This window comes from Vidua chalybeata, chromosome 18 (assembly GCF_026979565.1).
Source record: "Vidua chalybeata isolate OUT-0048 chromosome 18, bVidCha1 merged haplotype, whole genome shotgun sequence".
Taxonomy (NCBI): Eukaryota; Metazoa; Chordata; class Aves; order Passeriformes; family Viduidae; genus Vidua; species Vidua chalybeata.
In genome coordinates, this window is record NC_071547.1 from 13027770 (window position 1) to 13054214 (window position 26445).

Sequence of the window (26445 nt, forward strand, 5' to 3'; positions counted from 1 at the left end):
TCCTGCAGGTGGTCCTGAGCATGATCCCGTACCCACCAGTTAGTCCTGGTCCCATATGTGCCAATCAGTCCTGTTCCCAGGTGTGGGCCTCTCATGTCATTGTTGTGGTCCTGGTCCTCAGGAAGGTGCAGCTCCCACCACAAGGTCCCATCCCCACCAATTATTCCTGGTCCTGTGCATGGTGCTGCTCCCACCATGTCCTTTTACTCCTGCACATGGTCCTGACCCAGCCAATTTTCCCTGATCCCAGTTCACCATGGCCTGGTCCCATCACTCAGCCTTGGTCCCTTGGATGTCCCTGGTCCCACCTCAAGGTTCTTAACCCACCACAGTTTTGACCCCACCATTGTCAGGATCCCATGGCTGATCCTGGTCCCACCAGAGAGTCCCAGTCCCCGTCCCCAGCTCCCTTCCTTGTCCCATCACAGCTCTGCTTCCAGCTCTGCTGGAGAGGAACACCACCTGGGAGCAGCAGCTCCGTCACAGCCAGGACAGAGACCTGGTGCAGTGCTTGTGTCCCTGGGTCCTGCCTGTTGCAGGTGTCCCCATCACAGCCCCAACACCCCACCACAGGCCTCCTCTGAGTGGGCTGACCTGGTGGCCTGGGCGCAGAGGGAGCGTGGAGAAGTCCCAGTGCAAGTCCTGTGGCCACCCCTGAAACGGGGTGCCCCCCACCAGCAGCAGAGCTGGAACATGGTGGCACGAGTGGTTTGTGTCACCAGTGATGGCTGGTCCCATGGCTCTGCTGTCCCTGTGAAGCCAGCAGACCTTCCTGGGGGCACCTGCACACCATGAGGATGTCCCCCAGCATCCAGCAGGGACAGACCCTGGCACCCCACTCGCACTGAGGGTCTCATTCCTCAGCACTGCCTGGGGGCATGGGGCCCTCCACCCCCAGGATTGATGGGGACAATGGTGCCAGGACCCTGGGGAGCTCCCAGAAGGAGCAGGGACTGGCTGAGCATCCTACTGTGTCTGTAAGAACATACTCACCCCATCCATCCCATCCCAGAGAAGGAGGAGATGGCTGGAGACCAGCTAGACCATCCTTACATCCAAAACTACCAAATATACAATTATATTACAAAAGTAAATTGTTTTTTTATTTCTGGTCTTTACAGAAGGAGCTGAACACAGGTGGGGGGGACAAGGGGGTCCCTTTGCTGGAGGGTGGCTCAGCCACAGGTGCCACCTCTGTGCCCAGCCAGGGCTACTCTCAGTGGGACGTGGTGTCACCAGTGTCATCCAGCCCAGCTGGGATGCACGAGGTTTGTCCCCAAGGCAGGGTGGGGACTGGGGATGGCCCCTGCCCTCAGCATCCCCACCGTGCCCCAGGTGGCATCACAGGGACAGTCCCACTGCACCTGCTCCCATCTCCTCCCCACACCAGTTGTCACCAGACCCTGCTGGCCTTTTGTTGGTCCCTGTGGGGACCAGGTCCACGGGCTCCTCTAACTGGGATGATGGGGGGCAGTGAGGGTGTGCCCTTTGCCACGGGGACCTGTTGATAAAGGTGGAGGCTTTTGGGATGGGTTTTCCAATCTCCAAATGGCTCCGGGTCATAGCCTGGCATGGAGTGATGGCTGTGGGTGGGCTGAGAACATGCGGCACTCATCACACCCATGGGCTGAGGCAGTGCAGCAGGTTCTGACATTCCCACACCTCAAAGCCAGGGCTCAGTAGGTTGATTTGAGGAGTGCCTGGAGGGTTGGGGTCCCTGTGGGCATCTCTGCCCACCCCGGGCAAGGGAGACCCTCTACCACTGCTGTCCCAGCACATCCCTGCCTGCACCCAGCAACCTGGTGATGCATGCTGCTCTCGCTGTGACAAGGCCACATCCTTCACAAATCCCTCCTCCAGCTTTTCCGTGGGGAAGGAAGAAGAGGATCCTGCAGGAAAACACCACCCCTGAGCCCCCAGTCCTTGACCCTGCTGATGGAGGCAGTCTCTGCTCTCCTGCCCAAGCTGGGGCTCTGCAGGAAGGTGATGGAGGGTCCCCCCAAAAGTTCCTGGGCTCCAGAGCCTCCAGCCAGTTCCAAACCAAGAGAACCATGAGTAACAAAAACGAAAGCACCTGGTTCTTCCCCAGGGAAGCGGAGCACCTGCCAGCCCCTACCACTTGAGGAAGTCCCGCACGTAGCTCCATAGCTTGGTGATCCAGAGGTTGGCCCCCAGGTCAGTCAGGTACTGGATTTCGGGCGTCAGCATCTTGCGGCACAGCTTCTGGTGCTTCTTGCTGATCTTCTTCTTCAAGTTGTACCCCAGGATGGTCTTCTCCCCCAAGGGCTGCCAGGGCTGCATGGAGGACTCCTGGATAGCGCTGGCATCCACGGCGTGTCCCCCGTCGATGCAGATGCTGGTCATCTTCTTGTTCTCCCTCTGCAGCTCAGCCACGTCCCTGGCCATCCTCTCCCTCCCGTAGGCCTCCACCTTGCGCCAAAAGGTGGCATTGAAGTAGCGGTAGAGCTTGGCGTCGATGAGGTTCCAGGCGGTCGCCTGCTCGTACAGCTCAGGGGTCAGCCGGGACACCGTGGAGCCCTTGCGGGCGTTGAGCTTGAAGTAGAGGACATCCTCCAGCTGCCAGCACAGCAGGTCCTTGAGCAGCACCAGCGACTCATCAAAGTACTCGAGCAACATGACGAGGTGGAAGCGGCGGTCGATCTCCTGGATGTGCTCCTCCACCAGCGGGCTGTTGGCGTCCATGCTGCTGTCGTAGCCAAAGTCGAAGAACAGGAGGTTTTGGAGGTAGTGAGCGTTGAACCCGTTGGGGTCGTAGTAGTGCTGGGGGTCCCGGAGGAACTCATCCAGCTTATCCTCACCCGTGATCTTCCAGGTGAGGGGGATGACGGGCCCGAAGTAGTGGAAGGAGGACTCGAAGAGGTACGCGGGGTCCCGCAGCACCGTCACGAAGGTGGTGTCGGGCGGCAGGAGCTTGCGCACCTCCTCGTAGTGGAAGCGCATGTGGTTGCAGATGATGTTGAAGCACACCCCGGGCCGGTAGTGCTGCACCTGGCTGCGCTCGAAGAAGGACGGGTAGTAGAAGTCGTTGCGGCCGTTGGGGAAGGCGAATTTCAGGCGATGCTTCTCCCCAAAGCGGAAGAGGATGTTGAGGATGGTGCTGCTGGCGGTCTTGTGGGTCTTCATGAACATGACGTTGAGCTTGGGCCGGCAGCTCCACCCCGAGGCGCTGCCCGTGCCATTGGGTGGGGACGGAGCCTGGACGGGGGACAGGTGGGAGGAGCAGGAGAAGGGGACGGGGATCCTGGGTGAGAGAAGAGGTGGAGCGCCGTGGTGAGAGTGGCATTGGCACTTTGAAGGTTTAGGGATATTCTGTGCTGGTGGAGCTGGATCTGGGAGTGGGTTCTGGACCTGGGAATAGGTGCTGGAAATGGAAATAGAGCAGGGGGTCTCCTTGGGCATGGCCATGGTGGTCCTGGTGGAGGTGATGTCAAAAAGGGGAGCTCTCCGTGGCCACAAGTCCATGGAGAGGAGCTGATAACATTTTTATGGGTATGAGAGCTGGGCCCTGGAGGAACATGTGAGGACACAAGGGATGTTATCTGAGCTGCCCGAGGCAGTAAGCAAAGCCCAGAGTCGAGTGACTTTGGACACCTGTAATGAACTTGCCAAACTGATCCTTGATGAGGATATCATCCAACAGCACCGGGCTTATGAGGCACGTGGACCTTGTTTACAAGCTTGGAGATTAATTTGATGACAGGCAGCACGGCCAGGAGCTGCGTGCTGTGGAGCTCTGGCAGTGAAAGAACCCGAGACTCGAGTCCTCTCCTCTCCCCTCTCTCCCCTTCCCCTCCCCTTTCCACCCAGGAGCACTGAGTGCCCTACGGTGTCCCTAGCCCTGCTGGGAGTTGCAGCCTCCAGCAGGAAGGGGACATCTTGGTGTGAAGCCACCAGGGCCTGGAAAGCCCCAGGGCCATCTCCATGTCCCCCACCTCCACCTGGGGGTTCCTGGTGTGGAACAGGGAGGCCGAGCTGCGGGGCGGACACATGGGGACCCCAGACTCACTCAGTGACGCTGACTTGCAGTGGGGGGACGGCGTAGGAGTAGAGCAGCAACATGAAGCTGGTCAGGAGGGTCCCAGGACCAGCCCCTTGCACATGGACCTCCAGGGCTTCCCATGCCACAGCATCCTGGTCACCTGCAGCCAGAGAGGAGAGACATTGGTGCCAGGGACTGGGGGGTGAGTGGCTCCAACAAGGCACGTGGACATATAATGGGCATGGCAATTCCCAGGCAAGCATCCCACTGGTGCCTGGCATGATTCACAGCACATCTGTGGCCCAGCCCCAGCGGCTCTGCCCGCCGCGCCAACCTTTGCCCGCCCTGGGAAAACCGAGTGACTCCCACGGCGGGAGAGGCTGCAGGGCTGGGACTGGGAGAAAGGGGAGCCATGGACAGCCCAGGGGCAGAGTGGGCAACTGAGGGACAGAGTGGCCATACTCCACTGGGACACCACCAGTGCCAGCAGGAGCTCCCTGAGGGCTCTGGGATCCATTTTCCCAGGAGAATCTGCAGGCCAGAGCAGGAGTTGCAGCAGCTCGGAATGGTTTGGGTGCTGCAATGCCCTCCCTGTGCAGCCTCTCCAGCCCTGCCAGCAGCAGTGGGGGGCTCGGGGGGCCCCTCTGGCCATGGCAGCTCGGGCTGGCCCAGGGCTGGGGCCAGGGACACGGAACTGGGGACAGAGGGGTGCAGACAGGACGGCCCCCCCCAAACACACAACACACACACACACACACACACACACACACACAGGGCACACACAGATACCCCTGACCCCTCGTGTGCTCGTGTGTGCACCAGGACGCACACACCTCAATGCGTGTTCGTATACACACACAGGTGCACACACCAAACGTGCACACACATCAGCTGTGTTCATACACACACACAAACACACACACACACACGCTCACAGAGCCCCTGTGCCCGCTGCTCCCTCCCCAGCGCTCCCCCCGTGGCCCCCATCCCTGTCCCCTCCCTCCTCCTGGGACACGGGGTCACCCTCACTGTGACACCGCATTGCAGCAGGGCCGTCCCCTGCGGCAGGACACGGGGACACGGGGACGCGGGGACGCGGAGACACGGGGACACGGGGACACGGGGACACGCCACTCGCGACCGCAGGCCTCCACAGCAGAGCTCCGCGCCAGGGAGCCCCCCCCGAGCTGTGGCCTGAGCCCCCCCGGTTCCCTGCTCCCCCATTTAGCGGCGGGAGCAGCATCGCCTGCCTGCCCCAGCTCCCGCTGCTCCACATCCTCCGGGATCCCTCGGCCAAGGCTGGCTGCGCTCCCTCTGAGTATCACCCCCAAAAATAACCCCCGGCCCCCCACCCCCGCCTCGCATCACCCCCTCAGAGCCTCAGAGCTCCCGCGGATATGCCGGCGGGATGAAATCCCGCTGCGATGAGCCGTGGATCGCAGCCCGGCACATCCCACCCCCCCAGCCCCCGCGGCAGAGCCGCCCCGGCTCCCGGCTCACCCAGCACCGCGGTTACCGCCGCCCGGCGATCCCGGGGTGCCGCTGCTGCCGCCGCTCCCCCGCTCCGGCCCCCCCAGGTCGGATCGCCTCGTGCTGCCGAGATTTCCAGCTCGATGAATAATGAATGGAAAATGCAACCGGAGCCCCGGGCTGCGGCCGGGTGCTGGGCACAGCGCCGCGGACGGCGGGGGAGCTGGGAGAGGAGCACCTGGGGCACCCGAAAAGCTCATCCAGCCCCCCCCCCCCCCCCCCCCCCCCATTTCCCCTGGAGCCGGGACCGCTGGATCAGGCAGGGCTGGTGCATCCAGCCTCTTCCCGAGTGGTTTTCATGTGGATGTTGGGGTGCACGGTGTCACCACGGGGGGAGCAGGTTGCTCTGACTGTATCCCAAAACCACCGTGTGTGTGGGAATGCCAGACGGCTCCAGGAGCAGCTGGAGTTCAGTTTTACACGGTGGCTGTGATTCCATCACAGTCACCACCTGGCACCACCTGGCAAAGCCACTGGCCCTTGAGAGGGCTGGGAGACACCCACTTTTGTGGGTGCTGCCAAGAGGGAGCAAAGCTGGCACCAACTCCACAGGAGCGAGTGAAATGGCACAATGAACCCCTCTGATGAGTCCCAATGGATCCCAGTGAGTCCGGATGGGTCCCAATGGATCCTGATAGATCCCTACGTGACCCCACCATGACCCCAGGACCACACAGCACCAAATTCCAGAGCTCTGGGATGCCAAGGGGATGCCTCACTCCACCCTACCTGCTTCCCAGGGGTGGTTCTGGCAAACACTTCCCAGCCAAATATTCTATTGACTTTGCCTTCAGTGAGCAGCTTAATTATTAATAGCTCGTTAGGAGAAAGTGGTGTGCTGGGTGTTCTCCTGGGGCTCCCACGGGTGGGGCGTGCCCACGGCGCCAGCCGGCTGAGATGCCCAGCCAGAGAACACGGCTGCACCCACCATTTCCTCAAGAGGTACCCCCGGGCCAAGCCAGGCCACGCAGCTCTGCAGCCCCATCTCTGTGTCCCAGCAGCTCTCCATCTCCCTGGGGGCATCCCAGAATCTGCTTTTGGGTTTTCCCTACAGGGTCAATTTTTTTACGGCCAAGCCCCTGCCAAACACAAGGTGCATACACCTGCTTGCTCCTGATCCCACCAATCCATGGACACTGTTTCCACAGGCCCCATCCCACACAGGCATGCTGCTTCCTACCTCCCTGTCCTCTCTGTACCCCACAATTCCCCTCATCATCCTGCCCCATAGAGCTGCTTCCTGAGCATTCCACTGCCCCCCCAGCATCCCAACACCCTCCAGACATCCCAACACCCCCTCAAGCATCACACTACCTCCTTATCATCCTGCTGCCCCCCCAGCATCCCACTGCCTCCCAAGGACCCAACAAGCATCCTGCTGCCCCCTTACCATCCTGCCACCCTCCAAGCACCCCCCCAGTATCCATCACCTTTTCCTCTCCTGCACCGCTGGTGCTGGGCCGTGCCTCTGCTCTCCTGTGCTCCTGACCGGGGTGCCAGGGGAGCGGGCGGCACGGGGCGGGGGTGCCGATGCTGCTCCGACATGGAATAAGCTCTTCCCGGGCAGCTCCCCGCAAATGCCGGCTTTTCCAAAGCCTCCCCACTGCACCGCGGTGTTTATGGCATCACCAGGATCGCGGCCCTGGCTCGCCGGCCTGGGAAGGGGGAACGGGACAGGAGTGGGAGCGGCTGGCGGGGGGACGCGGGGCTGCGGCCGGGCACTGCCCGGCTCCCCGGGGCCGGCCCTGGGTGCCTGCGGCCACCCCAAGCCACCCGGCCCCCACCCACTGCCGGGGCACAGAGGAGCCATTCAGCCCGCGCCGCGAACAACAGGGACATTTGTCTCCATCTGTGTCCGCGGCCTCAACGGGGACATTGTCCCCGCGGGCCCCACTGCCGGCCCCTCGGCTCCCTGCCACCAGCCCGGCGTGGCCCCACAGCCCTGGGTGACGATGGCCGTCCCTGGGCGGTGGCACTCACCTCTCGCCAGCCGCCGTCCTCCTCCTCGTCCCGCAGGACAGCTCATAGCCCGGCTGTCACCTCCTGCAGCCGGAGCTCACCCGGGCTTGGGGAGCTGGCTCCCGCACCCCGTCCCAGCCGCCTGCTCCCCGGGGCACCCTGGCCACGCACCATCGGCTCCTCTTCATTCTCCCGCAGCTTCCCCGCCCTCCTTCCTCCCTCCCACTGTTTCCATGGCTTTATGGCCTTAATGACAACAATATTCTGGCATCTCCAACCTTAGTGTGACAACTGTGGAACAACCACAGTACCACCAGCCTTTCCACCCTCCTCTAATCACAGCAGCTGACTGGGTGCCCAGAGGGTGCCCTGGCCACGCCAGGAGGGCTCAGTCCTGTCCCTGGTCTGTCACCCTTCATGTGGCAGGGTGAAAAATGGGCTCCTGTGCTCCTGGATGCAGCCTTGGCTCTTCCTGCTGCCCTTAGTCTCTGTCACTAAAGGGGGTGGTGTCGGCCTTGGGGTCCCAAGCAAGGGGTGACCACCTTGGCCATGCCTGGGACTCACCATCCCTGCTGGAGGTGTTCGGGGATCAGAGCTTGTCCCTACGGGATTTGTGGGCATCACCTTGCTGGCAGCTCTTGCCTCATCCCTGGCCCATCCTGCCTGACCTCATCAGTTCCCACACCAGGGTAACCTGCACGACCCTCTGGGATCAGGAAAAGCCATAACAGCTGAGTTTTCATCATCATCATCATCATCATCATCATCATCATTGCAAGAGGAGAGGTGAAGACCACTGATCACAGTCACAGGATTTGATGTGGAATTGCTGGCATGGGAGCAATGAGCTGTCCCACCCTTTCTCTGCAGGGTACCTCTCCCAATTCCAGGTTTCCCTCTTTTTTTGTGTGTTTTTTTTTTTTTTTTTTTTTGTTTGGTTGGTTGGTTTTTTTTGTTTGTTTGATTGTGTGTTTTTGTTTTTGGTTTTGGTGGTTTTTTTTTTTTGTTTTTTTGGGGGGGACGTTGGGTGGGTTTTTTTGTTTGTTTTTTGGTAGGTTTTGTTTGTTTGTTTGTTTGTTTTTGGTTTTTTGGATCACAAACTATTTCCAGGTTTTCCATTTTTTAGGGAATGGGTTGTAAAGGCTTTCCAGCCAGAAAAAAGCAGCAGTGGCCGGTATGCGGCAGCTCAACCATGGAATGCTGACAGCCTGGGGACGGATGTGACGGAGCCGGGAAGCCGCAACCCCCCATTCCCCACATCCACCATGTCCCACATCCCACGGGGGGCGGCCAGGAGGGCTCCACCACCTCATCCCCACCCCGGTCCCTTCCCCTCCCCGCGATTTGGGGCTATACAGCAGCACTCACTGAAAGCCCTGCTGGCCGGAACCGTGGATCCCGAGGGAGCTGTGGATCCTGAGGGACTGGGTGAGGAGGCCGAGGGTGGCAACACCGAGGGGTCACACTCGGCCAGACGCGCGCCCTTATGGGCCGGAGAGGCCCCGGGCCCGGACCCGTCTGTGGTCACCAGCACCGGCCTTGCCCGGCCGGCCCAGGCCCTCGGCCTGGCCTTGGGAGTGAGGCCTGGAGCCGGGGCTGGTTTGTTTGGGGCTGAGGTTTTGGGAGCTGTGGATGCTTTGGGGCCAGGGTTGGTTTGTTTGGGGCCAGGGTTTTGGGAGCTGTGGATGCTTTGGGGCCAGGGTTGGTTTGTTTGGGGCCAGGGTTTTGGGAGCTGTGGATGCTTTGGGGCCAGGGTTGGTTTGTTTGGGGCCAGGGTTTTGGGAGCTGTGGATGCTTTGGGGCCAGGGTTGGTTTGTTTGGGGCCGGGGGCTCCCGGGGGTTGAGGCCCTGTTTGGGGTCTCCTGCTCTGAGGAGAGCCCTGGCCCTGGGGGTGCCCCAGGGCTTGGTCCTGCTCCTCTGGGGAGAGGGGACAGCAAGGAGAAAAACATGAAAAGGGAAAAGCTTTGCAACGCTCTGAAATGGGAGAAAAAAAAAAAGAAAAAAAAAAAAAAAGAAAAAGAAAAAAAAAAAGAAAAAAAAAAAGAAAAAAAAAGAAAAAAAAGAAAAAAAAGCAAAAATAAAGCAAAAATAAAGCGGGGAAATGGAAAAAAAAAGGGAGGGGAAAAAGTGGGGAACAAGGGAAGGGGAAAAATCAAAGTAATGAAAAAACGAATAAAAATAAAAGGAAAATACAAAAGAAAAAAATGAAAAATAAAAAAATATTTAAATAAATGGAAAATAAAGGGGGAGAATGGAAACAGAAAATGAAAAAAAAGCACTTAAAACAAATTCAAAATGTAAAAAAAATTGGGAAAAAATATCTAGGAAAAGAAACTAAATCTGAAATTCCTTTGAGCTGGGTGTTCCCAGCTGTTCCCTGTCTGAGCTCCCTCCCTTCCAGGGGCTGTTTCTCTCCAGATCCTGTGTGTCCCCACAGCAGTGCCAGTGGCATCCTCCAAAAATTCCTGAGAGTGAGACAGAGCCTTCACCACTTTTGGGGGCAAAGGTGTGCCCATAAAGCCCATGAGACACCTTGTCCCCAGCTGTGGCGTCTCCAAGGTGTTTTTGGGGGAAAACCCAGGACTGACAGGTAACTGCTGATGTCAGGATCACATCCAGCAGGATCAGCAACCCTGGCACCAGCCATGGATCTCCACATCCATCCACATCACCCCCCGAGGAGCTTCCCCATGCCCAGGCAGAAGGAGCAGACAACAAACAGCACCAGGAAAGCATCACCTTCTTTAATTAAAAATAAAAATACAGGGGAATATGGTTTTCTGTGTGGATACTGGGAAGCAGCTCCAGGCTCTGCACTCCTGTGCCCCGGGGAGCTCCTGGGGAAGGCTCCAGCACCCAGGGCTGTGCAAATTCACACATTCACACAGAACAACCCAGAGCTCTCCTTGGCCTCCTCTTCCTCACGCAGAGGTGGCACCGGCATGGAGAGGACAGTCCTTGTAACACTGACTCCGCAGAGGGCAGCGAGGGAAAGGCAGAGCAGCAGGTGTATTTACAGATGGGAAACGTTTCAAATACAACATTTCTGCCCCAGGAGCAAAGCCAAGGGTTTTCCACCCAAAAGCAACAGCGGAAAACCATCCAGGAGCCCCCGGTCCCGTCATGCTTGCCGCGCCTTCTTGTTCTTCTTCTTCTGCTCCTTGAGGGCTGCGTCGTGGGCTTTCCTCTTCTCAGCCAGTTTGTTGGCCTGGGGAGAGAGCCCCGAGACCCTCAGTCAGAGCAGGATGGGGCTGCAAGCCCTCGGTCCCACCGAAGCTCCAGCTGCATGTGGAGGACGGGCCCCACAGCACCGGGATCAGGGGTGGGACACGGAGAGCCCTGAGGGGACACAGGGAGCTCTGCACGCCTGGGGCAGCCTGGGGACACTGGCAGGGACCTCAGCACCTTCACCAGGGACAGGGAGGAGCGGAAGGAGCGAGCGGCTTTGGGAAGAGCCTGCCCCAGGGTGCAGGTGAGGGGCCCAGTCTCCGTACCTCGCGGATTTTGCGCTTCTTCCCGAACATGATCTTCTTGTAAAGGTACTTCTCCCTCTTCTTCATCATCATGATGGCCAAGCGCTTCTCCTCGCTCTGCTGCTCCTGCTCCAGGCGCTGCTTGTCCTCCACCCGCACCTTCCCCGCCGTCACCTTCACAGGAAGCACCTGTGGGGAGCCAGGGAGCTCAGGATACCAGGAACCCACCCTCCTTCCACAGGGAAAGGCATTCCCAGCCCTTTCACTGCGGGCCAGGGAGAGCCACAGCCAAGCCCTGACAGGGATGGGAGCTGCAGCTCATGAGTGTGGGGCCAGCAACACCCCTGGAAGTGTTCCAGGCCAGGCTGGACAGGGCTTGGAGCAACCTGGGACAGTGGAAGGTGTCCCTGCCCATGGCAGGGGTGGAACAGGATGAGCTTTAAGGCCCCTCCCAACCCAAACCATTCCATGACAGTTTGAATGTCCCAGTGGTCCCAGGACAGGGACACGCCTCAACAGGGACAGAAGCACCAGAGCTGCCTCCATGGGCTCCCACCTTATTGCTCTGAGTCTTCTGCTCTTCCATTTTCTGCTCTTCCATCTTCTGTAATTTCATCTCCTCTTCTTTCTCAGACTCATCTTCCTCTTCTTCCTCTTCTTTGTCATTGTCACCTTCCTCTTCCTCCTCTTCTTCTTCCTCTTCCTCTTCACTCTCTTCCTCTGTAAGGAGACACCACCGTTACCCTTGGGATGCTCCAGAGCAGGCGCAGCCCAGCTCCCAAACTCCTGCAAGGGCTCCCAGCACCTGGATTCTCTCCCCTCTGCAGGGCCAGCAGCTTCAGCTTCTCGGGAGGGACGTAGTCACCCTCCTTCTCTGTCACGAAGGGCGAGAGGTGCGGGGGCAGCAGGGCCCCGGGGAAATAATCCGCCACGGGCAGGCACAGCTTGGCGTTGACCGAGTCAAAAACCCACTGGGGCTGCAGGTAGTACCTGGGCAGGGCAGAGGGGTCCCACCTCAGGCTCTGGAGCCCACGGGACAGCTCTGGGATGGCTGTTCTGGGGAAGGCCCCCCTGCCCCACCCACCTGCCAACCACCTGCTTGTCCAGGCGGGGCCGGTCGATGATGTGGTGGGTGATGGACGGGTCGGTGGCGTCGTAGGTGGCACCGATGCACAGGGACTTGTCCCAGGACACCTGGCCACCAAAGCACCTGCAGGGAACGCCACCGAGGAGTCAGACGGGCAGGCGGGACCCTCAGGGTCACCTCGCCCACAGGACATCGGGTGGGCTGGCCCCAGAAGTCCTGCCAGAGAGGGAGGCCAGGGCTGCCGAGGGTCTCCTGCCCCCACCACGCACCGGATGATGAAGGCCAGCGGCTCCCGGGGCACCTCCCTGTTGAGGAAGAAGCGCAGCCCCTCAAAGAGCTTCTTGTGCTTCTCCAGAGCCTCCTGCTCCTTCTTCTTGGCATCCATCAGCTCTGCTGTCTCCTGCTCAGAGCAAAGCCCTCAGCCTCCTCCCACACACAGCCCTTGCCAAGGAGGGGTCTCAGGAGCTGTCCCCAAGCTGCCAGCCTGGGCACAGGACAGGACCCCCCAAGGCCAGGGATGAGCCCCCCAGCAGGGTCTTACCCCCTCCACTGGGAATTCATCCATCTCCACCTCGTCCTCGTGGGCTGGAGCCACCGCCCGGGCCAGGCTGGCGCTCAGAGCCGAGAGCCTCTGCAGGGAGAGGACATGGAATCACATCCAGGGGGTGGGAAAAGGGGCAGCCCCACGGGGGAAGGGGATTTCTCAGAGCAAGAAGCTGGAAGAGCCCGGGCTTGGACAGAGTTCAGCCTCCTCCAGGACAATGTCCCCAGCGTGGGACTCTGGAGGGTCCCTGGCCATGCAGGGGGAGGCCGGTGGTGCCTGAGGCCAAGCCCAGCTCCGTCCTACAGCAACAGGGAGTTTGGGATCAGCCCCTTCCACCCTGCAGGAATCTGGCTCTGTCCTTCTGTGCCACACCAGGAGGGCCGTGGGCAGGACACAAAAGCCACAGTGTCCCCATGGGTCACAGTGCCAGCAGTGTCCCTCACCTCCAGGGAGCTCTCTGAATCCATGGCGTACTCCTTGCCCTCTGCAGGCTTCAGCTCATCCTCAGCCTGGCTGTCAATCTGGGGAGGAAAAGGGGTGAGGAGGCAGCTCCCAAAAACAGAGACCCCACAAATCTCTCATTTCCACCCTCCCTCCCACCAATCCGGGCTGCCATCACCCCAGGGTGGGTGGGACAGTGACCCCGGGGTGGTGGCCTCACCTTGGGGGGGTACAGCAGGTTCAGGGAGTGGTAGAGGCGGAAGTTGACGAAGCCCAGGAGGGTGGTGTAGAACTCTGTGAAGGTGGCCATGACCCGGTAATCCACGTCTGTGGGGTGCTGCCAGCACACGGGATGGGACACAGGGATAAAGGACTCCCCTCCACAGGGGCCCAGCCCACCCCCAGGGAGAAGGATCACATAATATCCCCATTTAGGAAGGGACCCACAGGATCACTCAGCCCAGCCCCTGTCCCTGCCCAGACCCCCAACAACCCCACCCTGGGCATCCCTGGCAGCGCTGTCCAAAGGCTCCTGGAGCTCTGGCAGCCTCGGGGCCGTGCCCATTCCCTGGGGTGGTTCTTCCACCCTCTGGGGGAAGAACCTTTCCCTGAAAACCAACCTAAACATGCCCCAATCACAGAGATGTCACAGCCAGCACCAGACCCTGGGCAGGGTCTCTGCTTCCCCCAGGGTCCTGCTGCCACCCCTCCATGCCTGGATACATGGAACACTTCATCCCACCATGGATGGGGACCTTGGGGTTTGGTCCAGGGACTCCCAACTCTTCAAGGTGAAGAGTGCAGGTAGGGCAGAGCTGGACAAGAGACAATGGCTTCCCAGTTCCAGAGGGAAGGGATGGATGGGATATTGGGCAGGAATTGTTCCCTGGCAGGGTGGGCAGGCCCTGGCACAGGGTACCCAGAGCAGCTGTGGCTGCCCATGGATCCCTGGCAGTGCCCAAGGCCAGGTTGGACAGGGCTGGGAGCAGCCTGGGATAATGGAAGGTGTCCCTGCCCAGGGCAGGGGGTGGCACTGGATGGGCTTGAAGGTCCTTTCCAACTGAAAACATCCCAGGGTACTATGACTCAGAACCACACAACCTCAACCCAACCCTGCCCAGCCCTGGAAGTCCCAGGAGAGACTGGAGAGGGCCCTGCTGTGCCTGTGAACTCCTGCCAAGGCTCAGGGGAAGCTGTCCCAGCACAGCGGGGACATCCCCATGCCCTTCTGCCTGGAGCAGAATTCCTGTGGGGAGGCTGCAGCATCTGACTCATCCCTTCCCTCTGCTCCCCCAGGTTAATCTTTAATGGCTGAAAAAGGAACACATCAATATTTGAGGACACGAGGAACTGGGGAGCCTGGTACCGGTAGCCTCAGGGGATCCCAAGGTGACAGGTGGCCGTGTCCCCACGTGCCTCTGCAGCCAGGCCCCTGCTCTGTGTCCCACGGGACCGTCCCTCACCCCTTGGTGACCCCCAAGGATCCTGGGGGGGTCCCCCGGGCTCTCCCCAGGTACTCACATCGTGGGCGAAGGCGTAGGGGGTGATCCAGGTGATGGGCTGCCCCAGCACCTCTGCCTGGTAGTAGATGCCCTTGATGGAGAGGAACACCTGGCAGGACAGAGGCCAGGCTCAGCGGGAGGAAGGGAAGGCCGTGTCCCTGTCCCCCCCTCCCGCAGCAGAAGGTTCCTCAGAGCCCAGGGGGATGGGTGAGCCGACACCCAGAGCTCGCGGCGGCGCCCACCTTGCGCAGGGAGCGGGAGGCGATGACGTAGTTCTGGAACTCCACGGCCAGGCGCCGGCACAGCTGGATGGTCTGCACGTGGCACTTGCCCGTACGGGGGAAGGTGGAGAACAGGAAGCACATGGACAGGGCATCGTCCAGGTCCCGCAGGGCGTCCACGAACGTGGGGTACCTGTGCCCAGGCGGGGGACAAGGGGGTCACACCCAGCCCCAGAGTCCTGCAAAAGCTGCTGCGGCTGCGGGAGACCCGGGTGAGAACAGGACGGGATCTGTGGAGCATCCGCCTGCACATCCCAGCAGAGCCAGGGAGCCAGGGAATATCCTGATTTAGGAATGTGTCCCCTCCTTGCTCACAGTCACCAAACTCACCAAAGCCTTGGCAGCGTTAACCCTTCACCAGCCCTCCGAGGAAAACACCCCACAGGGAGAGCAGGGGAGCTCCCTGTGTTCTCTTGGAGCCTCCCAGGATAGCTGGGCATTCCCTGCTCTCTCATTCCTTCTTCTCCAACACAGAAACATAAAATTCCACCAATAACTCCACAAATGACACATGAGGTGGATTCCCAGGGACATCTTCCATTATCCCAGGCTGCTCCAAGCCCCAGTGTCCAGCCTGGCCTTGGGCACTGCCAGGGATCCAGGGGCAGCCACAGCTGCTCTGGGCACCCTGTGCCAGGGCCTGCCCACCCTGCCAGGGAACAATTCCTGCCCAATCTCCCATCCAGCCCTGCCCTCTGGCACTGGGAAGCCATTCCCTGTGTCCTGTCCCTCCATCCCTTGTCCCCAGTCCCTCTCCAGCTCTCCTGGAGCCCCTTTAGGCCCTGCAAGGGGCTCTGAGCTCTCCCTGGAGCCTTCTCCTCTCCAGGTGAGCACCCCCAGCTCTCCCAGGCTGGCTCCAGAGCAGAGGGGCTCCAGCCCTTGGAGCAGCTCCATGGATTCCTCTGGACTCTCTCCAGCAGCTCCAGGTCCCCAGGGCTGGATGCTGCAACCCCTGGCTGCTCAGCCTCACCTCTCCTTGACGATGTGGTCGAGTTTGTAGGTGGGTTTGTTGTCCTTCAGCCTCTCCACAGTGCCCCACTCGCTCTTCCCGTAGGCCTTGCGCAGCTTCCTGACGAACACCTGGGGGGACAGGGGCCGTGGGGGCTCTGCGGCCCAGGCCAGGCCCCCGGGGCCCCTCGGGGGGGACAATCACCTTGTACTCCCGGAATTTGTTGACGATGGGCTCATGGAGCAGGAATTTGATGTCCTTGAGCAGGTAGAAGGTCCTGGGGGCGGTGGAGCCCTTGTTCACCTTCTTCTTGTGCTTGGGCTCGTGGGGGTAAATGCCCTTGAGGATGCAGAGGCGCCTGGGGACGGGCACGGCGCTGGGACGGGGGGGCCACGGCTCCCCCGTGTCCCTGGGACAGCCCAGGCCCTTCCCTTGGAGGGGGAACCCCGATCCCGGCAGCCTGAAGGCCGGCCCGGGCTCCAGGGCCCCCTTGGGGCAGCCCTTGGGGAGGAGCTCGGGGTGTCCCAGGGCCGCCCCACACCCAGCACAGAGCCAGCCCCTCTGCCCCCCCCGGGGGTGGGTGTGCACAGCTCAGCGGTTCCGGGGTCTGGGGGCGCTCCAGGGGCCCCAGGAACGGGGAGCAGGACCGGGCTGCTGAGGCTGTCCCGGGGGGAGCGCAGGGGCACCGGGAATCGCGGGGCAGCGGTTCGGGGGCCCGGGAGGGCTCGCAGCAAGGGGGGCTCGGGGCGCAGGGGGGTCCCAGGGACGCACCTGAAGTCGGGCAGGCTCAGCTGCAGCTTCTTCCGCGCCCGGTTCCGGGTGATGTAGTTGGTGGCGGCTCCGCGCTCGTACTGGGGAGAGACGGGGGCGTTGGGGGGAGCTCGGGGGTGCTGAGGGGAGCCCCGCAACCGCCCCGGGGCCACCGGGAGCCCTGGGAGCGGAGAGGGAGGAGAGACGGGAGCCGGGGCATGGGGGGCTGGCAGGGGGCACCGGGCGCGGCCAGCGCGGGGGCAGGAGCGGAGCCGGGCACCGGGAGAGGGAGCGAGCACCGCTGCCAGGGAGGGCTGCAGGGGCTCGCCACGGCCGGAGGGGCGGCACCGGCACCGGAGCGTGGGGAGCAGCCACGGAGCGACCCCGGGGGGCACGGAGAGGGCAGGGAGCGGGGAGGGAGGAGCGGCAGGGGAGGCAGCGGGCCGGGAAGGGCCCGGGAAGGGCCCGGTACCTTCTTCTTCTCCAGCCCGCCCATGGCGCCGCCGCCGCGTGCGCCCGCGCCACGCAGGACCCCGCGCTGCCCGCGCCGCGCCTGCGCCCGCGGCCGGGCCTGCGGGCACCGAGAGCAGCGCGGGCACCGAGCGCGGCGCGGGCACAGAGAGCAGCGGGGGCAGAGCGAACGAGCGGCCGGGCCGGGACCGGCGGCACCGGCGGTTCAGTCAGGCGCGCCTCGGGCAGCCCATAGCCCTAGCAGGAGGGGCCCTGAGGCGCAGAGCGCACTGGGATATTGCGGTGCCACGTAGGGCATGCCGGGATATAGCGAGGCGGTGCTGGCGCGGGGCATGCCGGGATATAGCGAGGCGATGCTGGCGCGGGGCATGCCGGGATATAGCGAGGCGGTGCTGGCGCGGGGCATGCCGGGATATAGCGAGGCGGTGCTGGCGCGGGGCATGCTGGGATATAGCGAGGCGGTGCTGGCGCGGGGCATGCTGGGATATAGCGAGGCGGTGCTGGCGCGGGGCATGCCGGGATATAGCGAGGCGGTGCTGGCGCGGGGCATGCTGGGATATAGCGAGGCAGGAGCGGCGGGCCCGGCCCGGGGTCGGGGGCCGGTCACACACCGGGATCGCGGCCGCGGGTCCCTGCCCGGGCCTGCGGGTCCCGCTGCCCTCCTGTGGTCCCTGACGCGGCAGCACCGACCGATGGCACCGGCCTGGGGGGCCCACAGCGGGGTGGGTGTTTGGGGAACTCCCGGGCACGGGGGGTCTCGGTGCCAGGGCGTCCCCAGGCCCGCCCGCCGTGCTCGGGTGTCCCCGGGCTGACGGGGCCTGAGCCCCAGCGGTGCCCCGGGATCCCCTCAGGGCTCGGGGGATTCCCTTCTGTGGCTCGGGACGCCACGTCCCCCCCGGCAGGGGGAGTTTCACGTCCTGGGGCTCAGGACCTCCACCCCCCCCGGCTTTAGGGGTGTTTTTGGGGGGTTCGTGCCCCCTCCCCGCCTGTCCCGCGGCTCCCGGGTGGGGCTGATCGATCTCCGTTTTCTCAATTCAATCGTCCCTGGGGGCGAGCATGGCAATTCTCCTTTCAAGGGGGCCTGATTTGGCCGGCTGTTCAGCCCTGTCTATTTTCGGGCTGTGGCCGCCGGCGTCGCCCCGAGCAGCGGCCCCTCGGGTCGGGCTGGCCCGGGCGGGGTGTCCCGAGCTGCCTGGGGGTGCCCCCGTTGCCCCCGGCCGCGCCTCAGCCGAAGTTCTGCCCCGTTTGTGCTGACTCGGCCCCGGCGTGCGGAAACGGCCTCTCGCCACACCTTCCCGTGCTGTCCCCGCCGCCGGCTCGTCCTGCCGCTCCCGGCTGTCCGGCGGGGCTGTGCCACCCCCGTGTTCCCCCGTCCCGCTCCGGCATGGGGCTGCCGCTCGTCCTGCTGCTGTTGCTGCCCGCGGTCCTGCCCGCCCGCTGCTGCGGTGAGTGCGGCCCCGGCCCCCGAACCCGCCCGGGACCCCCCGGGCCGGGGGCTCGCCCTGAGCTCGGGGGGTCCCCGAGGAGCGGGGCTGCGGGCGATCTCCAGCCCCTCGGTGAAAAATTCTCCGGGGCTCAGCTCCCCCCAAGCCAACCCCAGCCCTGCCACCCCTTCCCCTGCCTGGAGCCAGCCCGTGCCCACCCCTCCCCCGGGTCCCTGGGGACACAGGTGCCACCTTAGACGCCTGCCACCCCCTCGGGTTCTCCGTGCTCCTCTCCATGTCACGTCTCCTTGTTTCTTCCTCTTCTTTTTGCTGGGAAATCTGGAGGTTACGGGATGTAGGGGGGGACGCGGAGGGTGTGGGCTGCGTGGATGGGTGGGTGCTGGGGGTCCCTCCCCACCGCGGCCCCACACAGCTTTGGGGGGGCTGTGGAGCTGCAGGGCCGTGCCTGGGGGGGCTCTCGGCCCTCTCGTGCCCCCTCACCTGTGCTGCCTCTCCCGGGCCGGGGCAGAGCCCCCGGAGGGCTCGGCGGGCGCCGTGCGGGCACTGAGCGCGCGGCTGCTGGGGCTGGCGGGGGACCCCGCGCGGGACCCCGACCCCGCCGTGTACCTGGCCCTGCGCCTGGCCCGCCAGCACGACCCGCGGCTGGAGCAGCGCTACCTGGAGCGGCTGCAGGACGCCTTCCAGCACCCCTACGGCAGGTGGGTGCCCGCGGGTCCCCCACGGGCCTTTGGGGCCGTTCCTGTCGCCTCTGCTGACCTCCTGTCCCCGCAGGAGCCTGCAGGGCCACGGCCACTCCCGTTGGGACGCTGAGAGTGGCACGTACGTGTGGGTGTCCCGGGGTCCCCTCGGGGCAGGTGACACCTCGGGCGGTGTCCTGGGAGGTGACCGGTGCCTTGCAGGAGCGTGGCGGAGCCCCCGCGCACAGGGCGGCTGGCACTGTACCTGCTGGGGCTGCAGGCCACCTGCCCCCCACTCAGTCCCCATCGCTCGCTGGTGACATGGCTCAAGTACTACCTGGAGGAGGACTGGACAGGTGAGAGTGTCCCTGCGGGGTGAGTGCCCACCTGGCACCTGCACGTCCGGCTGTGAGGCACCAGCTCACCCTGGTGACACCGCACGTTGTCCCCAGGCTCCCGGCAGCAAGGCCACCCCATCACCAGTTACTACCAGTACGGGCTGGGCGTGCTGGCGCTGTGTGTGCACCGCAAGCGGGTCCGGGAAGAGGTGGTCCGGCGGCTCCTCACGGCCCAGCACCGTGGAAAGCTCGGGCACGGCGGCAACACCGTGGGTAAGGGCCCGTGGGCACAGGCGGTGGCGCCCCAGCGGGTGTGTCACTCCGGGGTGACACCGGGGTGTCCCTGCAGATACCGAGGCCGTGGTGGCACTGGCCTTCACCTGCCTGGAGCGGAGGAGGTTGGTGGGGACCGAGCTAGCGGCCAAGCTCCGGGTGGCCACACACGAGGCCAGCAGGAACATGGCCGAGGCCCAGGGCCCCGACGGCATCATCGGCAACATCTACAGCACCCCGTGGGCCCTGCAGGTGGGTGTCACCTGAGGGGACATCTGGGCTGGCACTGGGAATCGGCATGGGGGAAGTGGGTCTGCAGATATGGGCATGGGTGCAGATGCAGATGTGGGGTGCAGATGTGGGTGCAGATGCAGATGTGGGTGCAGATGCAGATATGGGGTGCAGATGTGGGTGCCCAGGCAGATGCAGCTGCCACGGGGCAGGTGATGCTCAGCAGTGCAGTGCCCAGGTACCCAACCCTCCTCCCTCTTCCCACCCCCTCCATCCCTCCCTGTCCCAGGTGTTCCTGGCCACGGGCGAGTGCCAGACGGAGCCGGCGTTCGGCCAGGCCATGGCTGCACTGCAGGAGAACCTGGGAGCCTTCGGCACCGCCGCCACCATGGCCCAGGTGCTGCCGGTGCTGCATGGCCGCTCCTACCTGGACATCGCCTCCATGCACTGTGGGGAGGAGCCAGGTGGGAGCTGGGGTAACGGGACTGGGGTCAGAGCTGGTGTCACCACAGGGGTGGCTGGGTGTCCCTAGTGCCGTGGTGGCTTCTCGCAGACACACTGACACCTCTGGACATGGAGCCCCTGGCTGAGGTGCTGGGGAACAAGACGGTGCAGCTGGTGGTGGAGTGTCCCCTGCCCTGGTGCTACGAGCTCCGGCTCTACGACCGCCTGGTGCCCGTGCCCGCCGCCGCCTCCCTCCTGGACGTGCTCCAGGCGGCTGCTGCGCTGGAACCCCGTGACTTCAGGTATGTGGGGGTCATGCTGTGGTGGCCACGTGTCCTGCAGCTGTGCCCTGTGCCGGGCTCACTCCAGCTCCCAGCGCACAGCTCCCTTGGGAGCAGCTCCGTACCCACACCAGCAGTGCCGAGGCTGCACCCTCGCCCCCCTGACCCCGCTGTCCCACCCCCAGGTTCCACACCCAGGACACCCCCCAGGGCCCCTTCCTGACTGAGGTGCTGGGGCTGCAGGCCCGGCAGGAGAAGCGGAACTACTGGCAGATCCTGACTGCGCCCAACACCCCCCTGCAGATGGGTGAGTGGTGGGTGGGGGTCCCTGGGGAGGTGGCAGGGGTCCCCCGCAGCCCTGTGGCTGCTGTCTCACCCCAAGCTGTTGTCCCTCTCCCTACAGGTATTGCTGACTACAGGCCCCAGGATGGCGAGACCCTCATCCTGCGCCTCAGCGAGTGGTAGAGGGTGGGGGGTGATGGCAATGAAACCCCCACTGTGGGCACATGATCTGCTGGCTCCCTGTCCCCTGCTTTCCATGGGCCAGCACCCCAAATCTGTCAGGGGCAGGACGAGGGGACACACAATGCTCTGTGTCCTACAGATGCAGTGTGATGGGAGCACCAAAATGAGCAGCTCCTCCAGTCCTGGTCCCACTCGGGAATGGGGCAGGCAGCCGCTGGGAGGAGCCGTTTTTGGGATGTCCAAAGCATTTTTGGGACGGCCAAAAATGTGGGGAGTCTGAGTCAGCGCTGTTCATCCTCAGCAAGCTGGGATCCTCCTCCTCTGTAACCCCCTGGGGGGCACTGAGCCCCCACTGTCCCAGCGCTCGGCGACCGCGGTGCCCGAGGGACACCCCTAGGTGTGCCCAAATCTGCGTGACTCCCCCCGGAGGTTAATCCAGCGCCCAAAATCCCGGGGGCAGCGGCGGTTCGGGAGCGGGGGCGATGGCGCCGGGGGCCGGGCCGGGCTTGGAGGCAGCGCCGCTGTCAGCACGGAGGCACCGCAGGGTGCAGAGGGCCGGGGTGCCCGGCGGGCGGCAGCGCCGGCGGTGCCCCCGGTGCCCGTGTCCGCCGCGCCCCGCCCGCCCGGCAGTGACGCGCTGGCCTCGCAGGGCGGAGCCTCCGCCCTCCGCTCCCGCCATCACCAAACTTTCCGCCGGCCCCAGCCGCCGCCGCCGCCTCCCCGGCACATGGTACCGCCACCCCGGCGCTGAGCCCCGCCAGCACCCCCGGCCGGGGCGACGCCACCGCGGGGAGCGGGGACAGCGCGGCCGCCACCGCGGGGAGCGGAGACAGCGCGGCCGCCACCGCGGGGAGCGGAGACAGCGCGGCCGCCACCGCGCCAGCGCCGCTGTCACCGCCACCCATCGCGGGGCTCTCGGGAGGACGGGGCAGAGCGGCGAGGGGCGGCCGGAGGCAGCGGAGCCGGTGCCCATGTGCCCGCGGTCGCGGCGGGGCGATGAAGCCGCGATGAGCGCGGCGGGCGCGGGCACCGTGCGGCCCTGGAAGCCCGACCCGGGGCAGGCGGACGGGGGGCGGCCGCCGCCGGGGCCGGCGCTGCCGCTGACCCTCAGCGTGCTGGCCTGGCTGGGCACCGGCACCACCATGGCCGGCCTCAACAAGTGGATCTTCGCGGCGCACGGCTTCCGCTACCCGCTGCTGCTCTCGGCGCTGCACATGCTGTCCGGCGTGGCCGTGGGATACCCGCTGGGCTGGGCACGGGCACCGGGCCCCCGGCCCCGCGCCAGGATCTACCTGCTCAGCCTCACCTTCTGCACCAGCGTGGCCCTGGGCAACCTGGGCCTGAGCTACGTGCAGCTGGACGTGGCACAGGCCGTGGCCACCACCACGCCGCTGGTGACGCTGGTGCTGGGGCTGCTGGGGGGCCGGCGGCCGCACCCGCTGCAGTTCTGGGCCATGGGGCCGGTGTGTGCCGGGGCCGCCTGCAGCATCGCCGGCGGGCTCTGCTTCTCCCAGCCCGGCTGCGGCTTCCTCCTGGCCGCCACCGTGCTCCGTGCCCTCAAGTCCATCCAGCAGAGTAAGTGCCGGCCGTCCCTGTCCCTGTCCTGCATGTCTGCCCGCCCCTGGCACGGCTCCTGGGGCACAGGGGTGCTGGCATCACCTCGGTGCCACTCCCGCTGCTGGCGGTTCTCCCTGCTTGCCCTGCTACCCACCATGCACCCTGGTGTTACCCCAGCCCCAATGCCACCCCACCCTGTCACTGATGTCACCCTAGTGCCTCCTTTGGGCTGGTGATACTGCCTGCCCACCCTGGCCACAGTGTCACCCCAACTGTGGTGACACTGTGGCTCCCAGTTTCACCCCAGCCCCGGTGCCACCTGCTGGCCCTGGTGCCACCCCAGAGCCACCCTTGCCCCTCTCAGGGCTGTGTCGTGCTTGTGGCCCTGAGGTGATGTGACTTGAGTTCATCAGTGGTGACACCATTTGTGTCCCTGTGGTGTCCTTGGGCCATGGGGGGTGGAAGCGCTCTAGCTTGGCACAGTGTCACCCTGTCCCATCCCTGTGCGCTGCTGGACTCGCTGCGAGTCCCCCCTTCCTGGGGACTCTAGTGACCACGGTGCCACCCGAGCCGTGGTGTCCCTGGCAAATGGCAGCGAGGAGCCAGCTGGAAAGGGTTTGGCTGGGAAGGGAGCGTTTCCTCTGGAGCCTGTGACTTGGGGCACCGTGGGGACAGGCTCTGGCATGGGGCCCTGTGCCCACCCCAAGGTCTCCATGGCTGTACTGGGGTGCTGTGGGCCCCCAAGGGACAGCATTGGTCATCTGCCACTGCCCCGTCACCTTTTCACCCCCGGTGGGACATGGACCGTGGCCCTGGGGAGGAGGGTAGGGGCACGTCTGTGTGTGGCAGCCAGCCCTGCTATGCCTGCTGTCCCCACTGTCCTTGGATGACCTGGAGGGGGGGACATGGGGACAAATGCTCTGAAACGGGCTGGGGAAGCTGCCCTGTCCAACCCTCCCGGTGGCACTCCGACCCCAAACAGGCACCCTTGAAAGTGGACACCCTTGGAATTAGGGCATCCTCAGAGTGAGACACCCCCTAAACCAAGGAATCCCAGAAATGAAGGACTCCTCAACAGAGACACATCCAGACCAGAGAACCTCTAAACTGGGACCCCCCCCCCAAACCAGGGCACCCCCAGCCCATGGAAGGAACTGCCCCCCCCCATTCTCCCCTTCCCAGTGACATTTGGGATCTCTTTACTGCTTGGTCTCATGTGGGCGGGTGTCTCCTGTGGGTGCTGGGTGTCCCTGCGGTGGCTGGGTGTTCCCGTGGGATGTCCCACTGACCGTCCCCCTGTCCCCCAGGTGTCCTGCTGCAGGAGGACCGTCTGGACGCGCTGTCCCTGCTCAGCCTGACGTCCCTGCCCAGCTTCGTGCTGCTGTTCGGGGCGGCCGTGGCGCTGGAGCTGGGCCCCTCGTGGCAGGGCGTCCTTCGCCCCGATGCCGCGCTCTGGGGCTGCGTCCTGCTCAGCTGCCTGGGCTCTGTCCTCTACAACCTGGCCACCTCCTGCCTCCTGTCCCTCACCTCGGCCCTCACGCTGCACCTCCTGGGCAGCCTCACCGTGGTGGGCAACCTGCTGCTGTCGTGGCTGCTGTTCGGCACACGGCTGGGCGCACTGGGCTACGCCGGCGTGGCGCTGACGCTGGCAGGGATGGTGCTGTACCACCAGCCCCGGCTCCTGGCCGCCTGCTGGGGCCTGCGTGGGCTGCGGCAACACCCGCACCACGAGTAGGGACCTGTGGGGGGGTTGGGGCCAGGAGGGCTCTGGGGGAGTGCTGTGCACGTGGGTGCCAGTGTGTGTGTGACTCTGTGCACGTGGGTGCCAGTGTTTGAGTCTGCACATGTGTGCCCGTGCGTTTGTGACTCTGTGCACATGTGTGCCAGTGTGTGTGTGTGTGAGACTCTGTGCACATGTGTGCCGGTGTTTGAGTCTGCACATGTGTGCCAGTGTGTGTGACTCTGTGCACGTGTGTGCCAGTGTGTGTGTGACTGTGCATGTGTGTGCCCGTGTGTTTGTGACTCTGTGCACGTGTGTGCCAGTGTGCATGGCTCTGTGTGCACACACAGCTGCTGAGGTGCACAAGTGCGTCAGTGTGCATGGTTGTGTGCGTGTGCGTTTTCTGGTGTGCCCAGAAGTGAGTATACACGTCCTGCTTTGCACAGTGTGCAGGTGTGCTGGTGTGCCCAGCACTGTGCACATGGACGTGCTGACATGCACACGTGTTGTGTGCATCGGTGTTGAATTGCACACTCTTGGGTGTGAGTGGGTCTGTGCACAGCTCTGTGCTTGTGAGTATACACAGGCTCTGCAGGTGTGAGCATGGCTCTGTGTGGGACATGCCTGTGTTGATGTGTGTGACACTGCACACATTGGTGTGCACAGGCTCTGTGTGCAAGCAGGTCTTGTGCTTGTGGGCACGTGTGCATTGCCACAGGCTGTACACAGGTGTGTACATGGTGTCTGTGTGGCACACGTGTGCTGGTTAGGTGTGCACAGCTCTGTGTGTGTGCTGCTGGCAGGTACCGCTGTGCACTGGCTCTGCACATGTCCCTGTGGGTGCACACGGGCTGGACGTGCCCAGGGACACATGGCTCTGGATACAGAGCCCCGTGCATCCAGCTGCTGTCCCACGTGGGAAAAGAGACGTGTCTGTGTGTCTGTGTCTGTGTGTGTCACTACTGAGCTCTGCTGGCTGGAGTGGCCCCTGGCTCTCTATGTACACTCGGTTCTCGTGGCCAAACCGAACACCCAGGACAGGGCGGGTGTGTGTCCCCTCTCCTGTCCCCATCCCCACTGTGTCGTGACAATCCCACGGGGCTGCCAGTGGTGCTGCCAGTGTTGTCTTTGTCCCCACTACGCCCCTCAGCCCCCACAGCTGTCCCCACCCCTCCCAGCTCGCTGCAGACTGGCATCTGTGGCAGAGATGGTGAGAGCCCAGCCGAGGGCACAGGAGCAGCCTGGGCCAGCTTCCATCGCTCCAGGACAGTGCTGGGCTGTGACACAGGGCAGTGCTGGGCTGTCGCACAGCACATGCTCACCATGGCAAAGGGACAGTCCAGTGTGTGTGCCTGGCACCGCTGCTGGGGTCCGTGGTGGCCATTGCCACACTTGTATCTCCACGCCAGGGCTGAAGGACCCAGCTCCGATTGCACTTGTCCCAAAATAAAGCTCTATTTTTGTTGTACTCCACCCTTGGCTCCCAGTGATCTGGCCAAGAAGGAAGGAAGGGAGGAGCACCTAGTGCAGGGATAGGAAACTGAGGCACAGAAATGCCTCAGGATGTTCCAGCTCCTGGGAAGCTGTGTCCAGCATCTCCAGCTCCAGCAGTTCAGCTGTGGTTTGGCAGCCTCAGGGCTGGCACTGGGACACCCCACAGGACACGGGAGGGATGCGGTGACACTGAGAGCAGTCACTGACCACAAGTGTCTGAAAAAGGGCTGGGAGCTTTGCCCTGCCCTGGGGTGGCATGACGCTGGAGCATCCTGTCTCCCGAGTCATGGAATCATGGAATATCCTGGGTTGGATATTCCACAAGGATTATCGAGTGCAGCTCCTTGCCCTGCACAGGACAGCCCCAGAAGTCACACCATGTGTTGCTTGTCCCTCCTCTTGCCAGCCTGGTGACTCACTTGAACACAAAAGCACAACCCTGCTTCCCCTGGAAAATCCCCGCTGGTTCCCGCCCTCTTTCCCAAACCGATTTTTTTCCATTATTAGGGCAGTGATTTGAGGCTGCTTCCAGC

The 26445-nt window shown here is 63.5% G+C and overlaps 5 protein-coding genes across 8 annotated transcripts; 3 read left to right on the plus strand and 2 right to left on the minus strand.

Moving 5' to 3' along the window:
- Nucleotides 1-1087: 1087 nt before the first annotated feature.
- Nucleotides 1088-8929, minus strand: GAL3ST1 (galactose-3-O-sulfotransferase 1). 4 transcript variants are annotated; one of them, XM_053959290.1, is made up of 4 exons: nucleotides 8858-8923; nucleotides 6961-7185; nucleotides 4028-4160; nucleotides 1088-3262 (listed from the first exon to the last, which is right to left on the minus strand). In XM_053959290.1, the coding sequence occupies exons 2-4, from the start codon at nucleotides 7073-7075 to the stop codon at nucleotides 2113-2115; spliced, it is 1398 nt and encodes a 465-aa protein (XP_053815265.1). In that variant the 5' UTR covers nucleotides 7076-7185; nucleotides 8858-8923; the 3' UTR covers nucleotides 1088-2112. The 4 variants fall into 4 exon arrangements, with proteins under 4 accessions (XP_053815265.1, XP_053815266.1, XP_053815268.1 ...); XM_053959291.1 differs by lacking the exon at nucleotides 8858-8923 and adding an exon at nucleotides 7511-7529; XM_053959293.1 differs by lacking the exon at nucleotides 6961-7185 and having other exon boundaries at nucleotides 8858-8929.
- On the plus strand, nucleotides 7859-10121 carry LOC128797069 (uncharacterized). Its single transcript, XM_053959297.1, has 3 exons — nucleotides 7859-8379; nucleotides 8616-9066; nucleotides 9891-10121. Exons 1-3 carry the CDS (start codon nucleotides 8324-8326, stop codon nucleotides 10005-10007), a joined length of 624 nt encoding a protein of 207 aa, XP_053815272.1. The 5' UTR covers nucleotides 7859-8323; the 3' UTR covers nucleotides 10008-10121.
- Nucleotides 10122-10217: 96 nt separating this feature from the next.
- PES1 (pescadillo ribosomal biogenesis factor 1) lies at nucleotides 10218-17047 on the minus strand. The gene is made up of 15 exons (XM_053959286.1): nucleotides 16989-17047; nucleotides 16538-16617; nucleotides 15971-16124; nucleotides 15788-15897; nucleotides 14779-14950; nucleotides 14556-14645; nucleotides 13255-13371; nucleotides 13037-13114; nucleotides 12591-12680; nucleotides 12319-12449; nucleotides 12047-12172; nucleotides 11768-11952; nucleotides 11519-11682; nucleotides 10984-11151; nucleotides 10218-10697 (listed from the first exon to the last, which is right to left on the minus strand). Exons 1-15 carry the CDS (start codon nucleotides 17010-17012, stop codon nucleotides 10611-10613), a joined length of 1776 nt encoding a protein of 591 aa, XP_053815261.1. The 5' UTR covers nucleotides 17013-17047; the 3' UTR covers nucleotides 10218-10610.
- Nucleotides 17048-18288: 1241 nt separating this feature from the next.
- Nucleotides 18289-21186, plus strand: TCN2 (transcobalamin 2). The gene is made up of 10 exons (XM_053959294.1): nucleotides 18289-18432; nucleotides 18941-19130; nucleotides 19204-19251; nucleotides 19332-19465; nucleotides 19562-19720; nucleotides 19797-19972; nucleotides 20241-20415; nucleotides 20505-20697; nucleotides 20862-20983; nucleotides 21080-21186. The coding sequence occupies exons 1-10, from the start codon at nucleotides 18372-18374 to the stop codon at nucleotides 21139-21141; spliced, it is 1320 nt and encodes a 439-aa protein (XP_053815269.1). The 5' UTR covers nucleotides 18289-18371; the 3' UTR covers nucleotides 21142-21186.
- Nucleotides 21187-21261: 75 nt separating this feature from the next.
- Nucleotides 21262-25891, plus strand: SLC35E4 (solute carrier family 35 member E4). The gene is made up of 2 exons (XM_053959287.1): nucleotides 21262-22716; nucleotides 24006-25891. The coding sequence occupies exons 1-2, from the start codon at nucleotides 21624-21626 to the stop codon at nucleotides 24431-24433; spliced, it is 1521 nt and encodes a 506-aa protein (XP_053815262.1). The 5' UTR covers nucleotides 21262-21623; the 3' UTR covers nucleotides 24434-25891.
- The last annotated feature ends 554 nt before the right edge of the window (nucleotides 25892-26445 follow it).